General features: G+C 37.4%; 1 protein-coding gene across 50 annotated transcripts in view; it reads right to left on the reverse strand.

Annotated features, from left to right (window-relative positions):
- Ank2 (ankyrin 2) overlaps positions 1 to 12,112 on the reverse strand; it is a 582,948-nt gene that overhangs the window by 26,188 nt on the left and 544,648 nt on the right. For all 50 annotated transcript variants that reach the window (XM_036190330.1, XM_036190288.1, XM_036190294.1 and 47 more), the window contains 6 exons: positions 10,622 to 10,718; positions 8,939 to 9,167; positions 8,060 to 8,185; positions 6,285 to 6,407; positions 4,431 to 4,463; positions 2,673 to 2,694 (listed from right to left, as the gene is read on the reverse strand). In XM_036190330.1, the coding sequence (XP_036046223.1) occupies positions 2,673 to 2,694; positions 4,431 to 4,463; positions 6,285 to 6,407; positions 8,060 to 8,185; positions 8,939 to 9,167; positions 10,622 to 10,718 (630 nt within the window). The remainder of the gene's footprint in view (positions 1 to 2,672; positions 2,695 to 4,430; positions 4,464 to 6,284; positions 6,408 to 8,059; positions 8,186 to 8,938; positions 9,168 to 10,621; positions 10,719 to 12,112) is intronic.

The raw sequence follows: 12,112 nt of genomic DNA on the forward strand, positions 1-12,112 counted from the left end.
ACAGAGGTATCTCAAGATTGTCCAGATATTACAGATCAATGTCAGAAAATAAAACATAACAAAAAACCATGGGGAAAAAATAAGGAAAAAAAGCATTAGAAATTGCAGAAACTCGATTTCCTCCCTGAGAAAGCCAGTAGGAGAAAATTCAGAATTGCACTCAACTATGTCCATACATTTTTAAATCCCACAGGTCTGGAATTTGGTCGGCATGGCCCGGCCACCATACAGCCATGACAGAAAACACATCTGAATCAGCTGCAGACTGGCATTTCATCTGAGGGAAATCCACACCTAACGATGATGACACACATCTCATGCTGAGAGGCATGGCCCTTTCCTTGAAGGAACCTCCTTGTTCAGAGACGTAATAGACAGACCAAGGAGGAGAATAAAGGAAAGGAAAGACACACAATGGAAACAACAGTTGTGATTGAACGTAAATGTGAGTCCAGAGTTAAAACGCGATGTGTGGCAACCCAAATTAGAGACAGTCACACAGGACACACACACAGTTGATGTAAGCCAAGTTATTTCCATGCAAAGCAAAGGTGGAATAAAACTGCTGGGCAGGGGAAGCTTTGCGGAAGAGTGCAGGCAGGAGGGTGATGAGATAGCAGAACAAAAATGCAAAGTATTACTGTGGCGAAGCATATTTAGCTCCCTACTGGTCCATGCATCAGGTGGTCTGTGCAGTACATTGGAGTTACAGGGGGTGAGGTTTATTTCAATCACTGCAAATGCAAGAAACCATCAGGGGTGGCTTACATAAAGACTTCAGTAAAGGCCTTATGAGAAAGCCCTTCTTTGGATGTTATTTTATAACTATATGAAAATTATGTAAGGATTGTCTATAAATTAAAACAAAACCAAACACTTATCTACATTTGAAATCTGGAAGATATTCAAATTATCTAGGTATCAATCAAGAAAATCCATGGTATTATAGCAACATGGGAACATTTGTATCTTTTTTTAAACTGGTCCAGACCAATAATTTTAATTCCTATTAGCTTGTACATAGGAGTAAAGGGAGGAACTATTTAAGTCAATACAATAGCCCTAAAGAAGAAAGGGAGAGAAAATGAAAACACTTAACAAAGTCAATGAAGGCAATAATAACATGTGGTATAAACAAAACTGCCTTCTCTAGAATTTGGTTTAGAGGCGATCACATGTGAATACACATAATACAAAATATATTAAAATAAATTTGTGGTAATGCTGATTTGTTTAGTTATATAAATTATTGAAGACATCAGAATCTCAGATATTTTCATCTTGATTAAGGATGAACATAAGGATGAGCCTCCATTAAAGCCATTCCAATAGGACAGCAGTAAGTTACAAGTGCTAAGACTTCAGAAGAACAGGCCTATAGGTCGCCAGGGTGATGTTTTAAATGAGATCTGCCTATTAGTCTGGGGTACTTGGTCCCTAGTTGATGGCTGTTTGTGAGGCTTAGGAGGTATGGCCTTGCTGGGGGAAAAGTATCACTAGGGCCAGACAGGCTTTGAGGTTTCCAGAGTGCTCTCTCTGCCTGTTTGTAATTTCCAGATTCCAAAAGCCTGCCTCCTACTACCTCTGCTCTGCCATCATGGACACTAACCCTCAGGAACTGTAAGCCCAAAATAAAACACTTTCTTGGGTAAGTTGCTTTGGTCATGATGTTTTATCACAACAACTGAAAAGTGACTAATACAATCAATTAGGACTAAATAACCACAACGCAAGGCTCAGTATTCTTTGCTTTCAGGAATGTCATTCTGGGATATGATGAATCAAAATAAATCTTAATTATTAATGAAATTAAAAGTCAGAATATTTTTCTCAAGTGTTTAAGGCATAAGGTGGAGATCGACCTATAAAATTCCACTTGGGTTTCTTCTACACAAGAAGCCAGATGGCCACAGAGACTAGGCTCACAAGATGAAATGTTAATAGACTATTACAAACCTCAGGTGAATGCAGGTCTCATCACTGTACTAGATTCTGTTGGGGATTTTGAATTATTCTTTAAACATAGCCACACAAGGACACTCTGTGATCAGCAATTGCATCCAGTACACTCTAATTTTTGCATTCTTTTCCTTTTGTTTTCTTTCCCTGGAAATTTTCACAGCATTCTGTTAGACCTCACCTAAAGACTTAGGTATACTTCACCACAGTAAGAGTGCAAAGAGGGTGGGAATGGGGGATTGAAGGGCATGAGCTTCAGCTAAGAACCATTAGACAGTATCGCTTTTGGAGGCATCCTTCCAAAGGCAAGGCTCTCTACAGAGGTCACTGTAGCTTTACGAGAAAAGTAATACTGTCATGTCAGTGCTTAAAAAAATAATGAGGTGACAAAGTTATGCTGACATATGGACAAAACAGCAGGGCAGCTTTCTAAACAAGCTCGACAGCGATGCCAGGGGCTACAGGGTGTCAAAAGAAAGTGAATGCTTAGATGAATCATCATTGCAGTTACTGCTAATTAGCTCACAAATTAGGAATATTTACGATTTAACTGGCCAAGCCGATTTTACAGATAGATATTAATGATTAATAAGAATCATATAAACATAGAATTATTATAGTGGTTAGTATTGGCAACTAGCTTGCATTTTAATTCATGCTTCTTTTCAATATAGCCAGCTTTCAAACAAATTCAATTTTATTTAAAATCTTACTTTTTTCTGATGTCATACCGATCTGAAAGAAAAAACATACACAAATTCAACAGTTACAAACAGCTCTTGGCTCAGAATCCCTCCTGTGTATAGGAAGATCCCATTTGCAATTATACCCATAGGAGTGATATCACAAGCTAGAAGAAAGAGGCATCAGCTACAGTTTTGTATATATAAATGAACATATATTCACATGTCATTTCTAGATACTACAGGAAGAATATGTTACCCCAAAATGCATATTAGGGGAAAGGCCATGAAAAAGGTGAAGTCCATCTTAAGCAGTAAGTACCAATTTAATGAGCAAACAAAGAATGGCAAAGCACGCTGGGTGATAAATTCTACAGAGGTCATTTCATAACAACAGTGAGACACCACTTCAAAGCTTTCCACGTATTCCTTTTAGGGAGAGCAGAAACTCCCTCCAAGTATTTCACAGGAAAAACAATGTATCTAAAGGGAATGCTCTGCTGGGCACACAGCAAAGTTGGTTTCATCACTTTTATGCTCCCTAAGGATGGGATGTAGATGTCACACTGTAAGAGCCAAGGTGATGGGATCACTGAGCACAATAGGATATTGAGTGTGTCAGTGATGCACACAAGGAAATGACCAGTCACTGCCACTCCACAAATGTTCTGTAGCTTCCTATAACAGAAAAGGGAATTTGGAGAAATCCTCTGAACTAAGGCCATGCATTTCAAGTGGGTGGGCACAGAACATTTATTATGTTCTTCTTTGTATTTTTACATTTTAGATGCATTGGCATAACATTTAAAAATGATGGTACATTTTTTAAAAAACTATGCAGTGAGGATGACTAGTTTGGAAACAGTTGAGCACAGGAAGGAAGCAGGAGTTGCTATATTCGTAGATAACTTAAGGAGTTTTCCAATCATTTCTTTCATTTCCATTATAATACTGGGTGTTTTCAGAACTTTGAAAAGAATACAAACATATATGTGCTTTAAAAATTGAAGTGGATATCACTCAGCTAATTTGTTTTCTATATCTGCATGTAACTTCATACAGAAGAGAGGTGAGAGAAATCCATAATGATGAGGTGTGTGGAACACTTGAGTTTTGCAAATATACTTTCTGAGGAATGTTTATTAGTATATGTTTATACCATAATCTGGGAGTCTAATGAATGGACTCTGTGTTCCTGAAAGCTGGTTGGTCTTAATGGTTCTCAGACTTGGTATTAGGAGCACAGTATATTCCTAAAAGTTACTAACTTTCATTTATGTATGCTACACAATAAACAAATCTGCACATTGCAGATCAGATCTGAGAGGATTCGGGAACCCCACCAATACACCAACAGACACCCTAGTAATTGCCAGAGTGCTGATGTCGTCACAGGCACACCCTCAGAAAAACTTTGCTGCTAATGAGGCTATGAGACCTAGAAAGAAAACCATGTGTCTGACCTCTGTTACCTTCAGACATCCTCAGTCTAGCCCTGAGTGTCACTGAGACAACAGCCTCGACTTTAGGAGTTGGTAGAAAAATACATACTATTACATAGAGGCCTAAAATAAAGAAGGAAACTTTGCGGTTCTCTGAATGCCATTCACAAGATTTAAAAAACAAAAAAACAAAACGCAAAACAGGATGGGGAGATTGACTAAAGTTCTGCTGGTCTACTTGCTACAAATAGCTGCTTCCTCTCTAAAATCAAGGTCAAGCACATGCTCTTATTAAGGGCTCCAGAAGTGACATGGCCAGGAAGAAGCAACACTGTTGTGAAATTACCTCTTCCTCCTGCTCTTGATCTGACTCCGATTCCTTCATGTCCCAAGATGCCGTGCACAATGGGAAAAAAAAAGGAGAAGGAAGAAAACGTTTAGAAGAAAAGAGGAAATACATCCCTCTACAAGCATCAAGGCGGGCGCACAGTACACTCAGGCTGTTTTCTTAAACAGTTTATAAAAGACAAACAGTTAAAGAAGATCGATCAAAGTTACACATTCAAAGAGACAAAAAAAAAAAAAAAAAAGATATATACTAACACCTGGCCCAAGGTTACCAGTAGCATCAAAGCTTGATATTTAATGTGTCTGGTAGAACTGATTCATAGAAATGATAGTGACACTATCCCAGTTACGATGGATCCTGACTAAAAATGACAAATGCCATTGTTTATGTTGAAACTCAGGCACTGTACAAGTTTTACTATAATACAAAGCTACTAAATTCTCAGTATATCTTAAATATGCAATGTTTGGCATTTTATTCTTTTCATCTTGAGTTACTAAGTAAAAAACCACCCCTGCAGTAATAATTCTGTGTGCTATATCTGGCCTCAAAAGATATAAAATAAAGTAAATGCTTTCTTTCCCAGAACATGGAGAGCTCAGAGACGTGTCAAAGCACAGTCACACTAATCTCTCTAGGTGGCCTGTGCATCTCTCCCAAGAATCTCAGTGCCAATCTGCCTCCAGAGCTACAACACCAAAGTGCATTTGTGCCATGGGATTGCAATCAGATTACATTTTCTTGGTTGAACTATCTATTACTACAGTCCAACTGCATTGGAGCATTGTGCACATTATATATGGAAATAGATACCCAATTTCTATTTTTTTTTAATTATTAAGAACTAAGAACATCACACATATGCTAGGAACCTTCTTCTATATAACTGATGTCTGTTTCCAAGAATGAGTTTTTAAACCATTACGTACTGTGGCAACTATGATGGGGTAAAAGTAATATAGAGGATTCTTGATTTTGCAGACTCAGCCTTGAAAGTTTTAGGTATTTCCCTGCTTCCCCTCCAGCATCCACTACTCACCCCTTCACCAAGTGCAGAGCAAACTGAACACTGTAGCAGCTATGTGCACACTACTGTCTGCAGCTGGCTATTTTAAAACGGTATCAGTTTAAAGAAAAAACAATGCTTTTAGAATCAGATTTCCCAAATCACTTAACTGATTCAGTTGCCTTCTTTCACACATTCATAATAGTCAAAGTATTATGTCATAGAGAAAGAGTTAGATAGAAAGTAATATTGGGCAGACTTGCATCAGGAATTAACAAACCTCTTCTAGTGGTGCATCAGGAGTCCTCCTATGGAGAAGATATTTTTATACTGATCATGTTAACTTAATTGAAAAGCTAGTTTAAAATTCTTAAATCATTAAAACAGGACAGGCTGTAAGGTAAACAGGTAACTACTTCAGAAAAAGGTAATATTCTAGTAGGATGCTCTGAACTTATAAGCTGACCCAGCTCTGAGTGGGTAACAAGCAGTGGCTAACACACTAACATCCAAATGGCCTCAGGAACGCATACAGAAACAGGAACAGGGACAATGCCAGTTGTTTTTCTTTACAACTTAGCTCAAAAAAGCATTAAAATTAAAACTCATTTTTTTCTCTTTTTCTCTGCCATATCTAATACATAAAACTAAAAGCCTCCATCAAAGTGTATTACATGCCAAAGAAGGTGAGAATTGCTTTTTCTTTACTGAAATGAAAAAATCGCTTAATTGGGCAGGATACCAAAAATGACTTGTGTATGTTCTTGTGTTCAGTGTCTTTTATAAAGAAGTTGAAACTCAAATTCTGTGCTTCCTGAGAACAAACACTACAGTGTTCACAATACCTTCGCATAGATTGGCAGGGTGATGTTTAAGTTGCAAATGGCCTGGTGCACCAGTCCTCTTGTAGATTTTGGTTCCTTCATAAATGATAGTCGCCCGCAGGGTTCCTGAGTCGTATCCCGCACCTTGAACAAGAAAGACAGAAGTGCTTCACCTCCACTTGACATCAGATGAGGTTTAAAGGAGGGAAAAAATTTCAATCGGGTAATGTGAGATCGACAGACGCAAAGCTCTTCCCTTCTCTACTTTGGCGTCATCATTTACAATAACACTTTGGAAATGTCTTTCAGGCATTGTTGCTTTATGAAGCATGACTGAAAAAACTGTAAATACATTAAGGTAGGTAACAGGATGCTTTGACATGCACATGATATGAAATGAAGCTAACCGTCATGCTAATTCACTCGCATTGCCTCACATGAAACTCTCCATTTGTTTGAGGTGAGGACACTTGATCCCTTCAGATCTCACAGCAAATTGCAAATATAAAATAATCATGACTTGTAGTTACCTTCCTGTACATTAGGTTTCTGAAACTAACTTACCTTTCTAAAAACTGTGGTAAAATATATCTGCTACAAAACTGTACATTTCTACAATTTTTAAGTGCCATGAAGCACACTCATGAAGTTGTGCAATCACCACCATGTTCTAGAGCTTTCTATTCACCTAGACAGTAACTATGCCTGGTACACACTCATTTTCCATTCCTTGTCCCTGACAATCTCCACTCTACCTTGTGTCTCCATGGAGATGCCTGCTTTGTAAAGTGGAGTCCCATAGAATTATCCTTGTGTTTTATTGACTTAACGTAAAATTTTTTGTTCATCGCAACATCAGAATTTCCATTTTAACTGTGGTTTTTGTAACAGGAAACATCATTTTAGGTGCATTTAACCATTTTAGGTATGTAATTTGGTGGTGCAAGTACATGTGCTTTGTTGTTTAGCTATCAGCACCATCCATATGCATGCAGAATTGCTTCCCAAACTGAGTCTCCATACACTAAGCAGTAACTCCTCTTTCCCCACACCCTTTTCTCTAACACCCACCCTTTTACATTCTATCTTCATAAGTTGTACTTCCCTAGATATCCCTTATTAAATAGACCCATTCAATATCAAACTTTCTATTATGTTGAATTGATGAAAGTATATCAAGTTTATAGCTCTAACTAAAATAATTGCTTGTTGTACTGTATGATTCTAGGTCTTTTGAAATAGTATTTTAAAAATTTATATATGTTCTTTTGGTCTCTACACTAGTGACAGTCACATACATTTTAAAATCTAAGTATGAATATCTAAAAGTAACAGCAGTGAAGAAATGGGAGGGCTGGAAGTATAAGTCACTAGTAGAGTTACTGCCTGTTAATAACTAGGCATGAGGCCCTAAGTTTAATTCACACACACACACACACACACACACACACACACACACACAGTGAGTGAGAGAGTGAAAGAGAGAGTGTGTGTGTATGTGTGGGGGGGGAGGGAGGGAAAGGGAAGGGGGGAGGGAGAGGGAGAGAGAAAATGAGAATGGATAAACTTGTCTTCAAATTTGGGAAACAGTATTTAATGTTTCTACTTAATAACTTGGTCTTACTTTGGTCTTCAAAAATAAAAAATACATATGTTTTTGGTAAACATTTGTAAAGTATGTTGTAAAATCACTAGAAATGTTTGAAAAGGACATATTCTTACTATGAAAGTAATTGAAAAAAACCCTTGCATTTGAATAAATGCATAACTGATTTTTATTTTTGTGTATACATTACCTTGACAAAGAGAGGAAGTCTGTTTTCTTTGAATGCAAAAAAACTGAATATATGATGTTGGCCACTCTTGGTTAGTGGTACCAGGTTGCCAAAACAATCAACATAAATAGGTTTTCCTTCTAATACCTAAGATAAAACAGAAAACCAACATCAGTTAAGATACCTACAATCACTTTTATGTCACTTATACAAACAATTAGTAGGTGTACTTAGAACCTTCAGTTCTTAGAATATACATATGACAATGTTCACACTGATGAGTGACATCTGTCATATATACAACAAAGCATGTACCAGCATTCTTTCTTGCTACTGAGTATCTTCAATTGCATGGTAACATTTAATTTTCTTAATTTTGATGTTGTATCATGATTCCACAAAGACCAATATATATCTAATACCTAAATATAAACTTTAAACTGGATAGCTTTGACATCACAATAAGAACACAGGACTTCAGTATCTAAACCTCTTCAATGATGAAAAATTCTATACAAAAAAGGAAAAATCAATGTAGAAAAGTATTTATCTGACCTAACACTTAAACAGAAAAAAAGTACTTTAAAAGAAAATCGAGGAAGATAAAATCTTCAAAATTGCTATAGTTACCACAAACTCCCAATCACCTATATACTCCAAGTTCATCAATAACTTATTTTTTCTTTAAATAAATTTTACAGGAATTCTTCTATATACATAAAGACTGTCAACTTATGGTACAAATTGTTAGAAAAAAAAAATCTCTGATTTGGGACCTTGACCTTCAACTGATGGACACATAGACTGACCTTTCTTTTGTTAAGCAAATCTTCTTCCTATATCTGTTTTGCAAATGACCTGATAGTGAAGGCTCAGGATGCAGCATGTCTATACTCTTACCTCCACATCCCTGCTCCTGGCCACCTCAGAGAAGTTTTCTTGTTGCTCAAGTGTCTTATCAACTTTATCATCTGTCATACAGAAACACCGCAACCTGGCTTCAATGGGGTCATGGGATTTGGCAAACACTACAAATTTGGCCATATACGGTACACAGATAATTTCTCTATACACTTGTGATGCAAACGAAACAGATTCCTGAATCTGTCGACAGTCTATCAGCCAGAACCTAAAGAAGAAAGAAAACCAGTCACCTAAAGTTTAAAGTATGCCATTGGAAAAAAAAAAAATCAGTTCTTCAGCATGATAAATATGGTCATCAAATGTTTCTTGGAAAAGAAATAAGTGTGTGTGTGTGTGTGTGTGTGTGTGTGTGTGTGTGTGTGTGTGAGAGAGAGAGAGAGAGAGAGAGAGAGAGAGAGAGAGATGATGAGAAGGCCCAGATCAAAGAGACACAAAGATGAAAACAGCAAAGAAGTCAACAGGATAGGGAGGCAGTCTGGAGGGAACAAGAAGGAGAAATATATCAGATTTTTAAGATTGACTATGATGAAGAGGGAATATGCTCGATGTACAATAATTTTTCTTAGAAGAAAAGGCCATTATGTAACATACTACCATGTATAATGAATACATCCAAATAGAAATTATACGCCTCGCAAGGCAAAATAAAACAATAAGATTGGACTTAAATGTTTCTAGCTGTGTTTCTCTTCTTGAAAACTCTTCTTTATAACCAATCTCTTGACATCAAATTGATTGCTTTTGGAGTCTTTGGCAATAAAAGCTCAGTATCAGACATTATAATGTAGATTTCTTTGAGTGAGCTCCTAGTTTCCTTGATTCCTCTCCTGTTCATTTAATCTTCTGAAGCTCTCAACATCATTCTCTCACTGCATCATCTTCCAGTGGACTCAGCCACTGAGACTGAGTCAGACCAACCAGAAACTTGAAGATGTTTACATACCCGTTAAAGACCATACAAATGAGAACTAATATTAGAATTCAGTACTATATGTAAAAGAAATAACAGAAGATACCTTCATCCTCTTAAAGATGTGTACCATGCAAATGTGTTGGTGTATATAACACCCTGTAACTCCTTAGCCACTAAGCAAGCTACACTGAACTGTGTGGTATTCTATTGAAAAAGCAACTCCTCATGTGTTTCATTGGATAACAGGAAATTTCTCAGTCCTTGGTGACTGGAAACATCAGGAATGGCTGCCTAAGATAGCACCAGAATCATGCAGCCAGAGCAGACAAACGCTTATTTTTCATAGATTCCAATCTGACTACCAAGAACTTGGTTATTGTATTGTTACTATTCATGTCAAAGAAAATGTAGGTCTTACTTAATACTAAACAACAACCAAAATCCCCTTGAAAGAATTAAGAAACAGGGGGCTGGAGAGATGGCTCAGAGGTTAAGAGCACTGGCTGTTCTTCCAGAGGTCCTGAGTTCAATTCCCAGCAACCACAGGGTAGCTCACAACCATCTATAATGAGATCTGGTGCCCTCTTCTGGCCTGCAGGCATACATGTAGGCAGAACACTGTATACATAATAAATAAATAAATCTTAAAAAAAAAAAAAAGAATTAAGAAACAACATCAAACAACAAAAGAATTGATCATTTTGGGGAGGAAGAAAGAAATACAGTTCTGTGCTACACACACATACCTGGCAGACACGTTGGTTGTAAAGGAAACACATTCATTGACAAATGTTAGTGGTGTAGTTCCTGTGATGTCTTCCCACTGCGCAGGCGTGGTTCCACCTGAAACAGCATGATTGTGGAAGATAATTGGGCAAAATTCTAAACACCGGTTTTTAAATAAAGTCTCTGTGATTCTGACTATTCAACTGTGTAATCCTTCATACCACGAAAGGGCACAGTGAGAATAACATGGACTGGGATACAGATTAGTGATAGAGCGTTTGCCTAGTGTGTGCACATTTTCAATCCTCATTGTCCAAAAAAAAAAAAAAAAGGAGGAGGAGGAGGAGAAGAAGAAGAAAAGAAAGAGAGAAAATAAAAGAAAAAAAGAAAGCAAACCAAAACAACTTTCAGGGCTAAGGATGTGTAGCTCAGGAGTAAAGTGCTTGCTTGCCTAGCAAATAACATGTCCTAGGTCCAATTACCAGCACCACAAGCGCAAAAAAAAAAAAAAAAAAAAAAAAAAAAAAAAAAATTAATTAAATCAAAATGAGAGTACAAACTGTCAAAATTACATACTAAGAAATGACACTTAACAAAAAGCAAACACCACCTTAAGATAAACTAAATTTAAGGGAAATTATTTGAATATCTGTTCACTACATATTCTGTCCTTGGCCTGCTATACAGGCTGCTGAGGGGGAAAAAAAATCAATGGTTTGATCCAGTACTGGACCCTGCATGCTAGAAGATGGATCTGCCAGCCAGGTTGTGCCCACTGGTACAATTGTGGCAAGACTGTCTATGGAGAACCAACTGCTCTCTTGGTTGGCTTTAAGGCTGTTCCTCTGGAGGACATGCATGTGTTGAACCCTATGGTCACAGAGAAGCCATAGCCCTAGGAGGAAATCTAGTGTTGTTTTTGCTAAATGGTCATATTGTCAAGCTGCCTTCTAAGTACGTATGTCTATATGCATAGATGTAAACCTCAGAGAAGCTCCTTGTTGATGTAGGTAGTGGTTAATGAAGGGATGCAAAACTCTCAAAGTGCTGAGAATAAGAAATTATGAGTGCTCAACAGTAGGTGGGGAATCTATGCCATCCTGTCCCATTCTTGAGACTCAGAGAACCAGAAATGTACTGGACACGGACTGTTGGACCAGTCAACTCACAGAACTGGGTTACCTACACAAGATCACCAGGAAAATTCCTGCATAGATAGGAAGGAGCTGTCAAAGGAGATATTGGCAGCTGATGTCTGCTGGGGGAAAGAAAGGGTAACTTTTCTTTAAGGGGTAATCACTGGTAGGTCTGATTGCCCATGTCCATCAGCTGGTAGATGGCCCTATACCACGCACATATGGGCAGCACTAATAACTTAGTGGGTTAAAAAAATAAAACAAAAAACATTGATTTTAAAGATGATTATGCATATACAGTACATAGTAATTTGATATACAAACATTGTTTAGTAAATAACTTATTTTTTCACCTTTTGTTCACCCAGTTAATTG

This window comes from Onychomys torridus, chromosome 6, assembly GCF_903995425.1.
Source record: "Onychomys torridus chromosome 6, mOncTor1.1, whole genome shotgun sequence".
Classification (NCBI taxonomy): domain Eukaryota; kingdom Metazoa; phylum Chordata; class Mammalia; order Rodentia; family Cricetidae; genus Onychomys; species Onychomys torridus.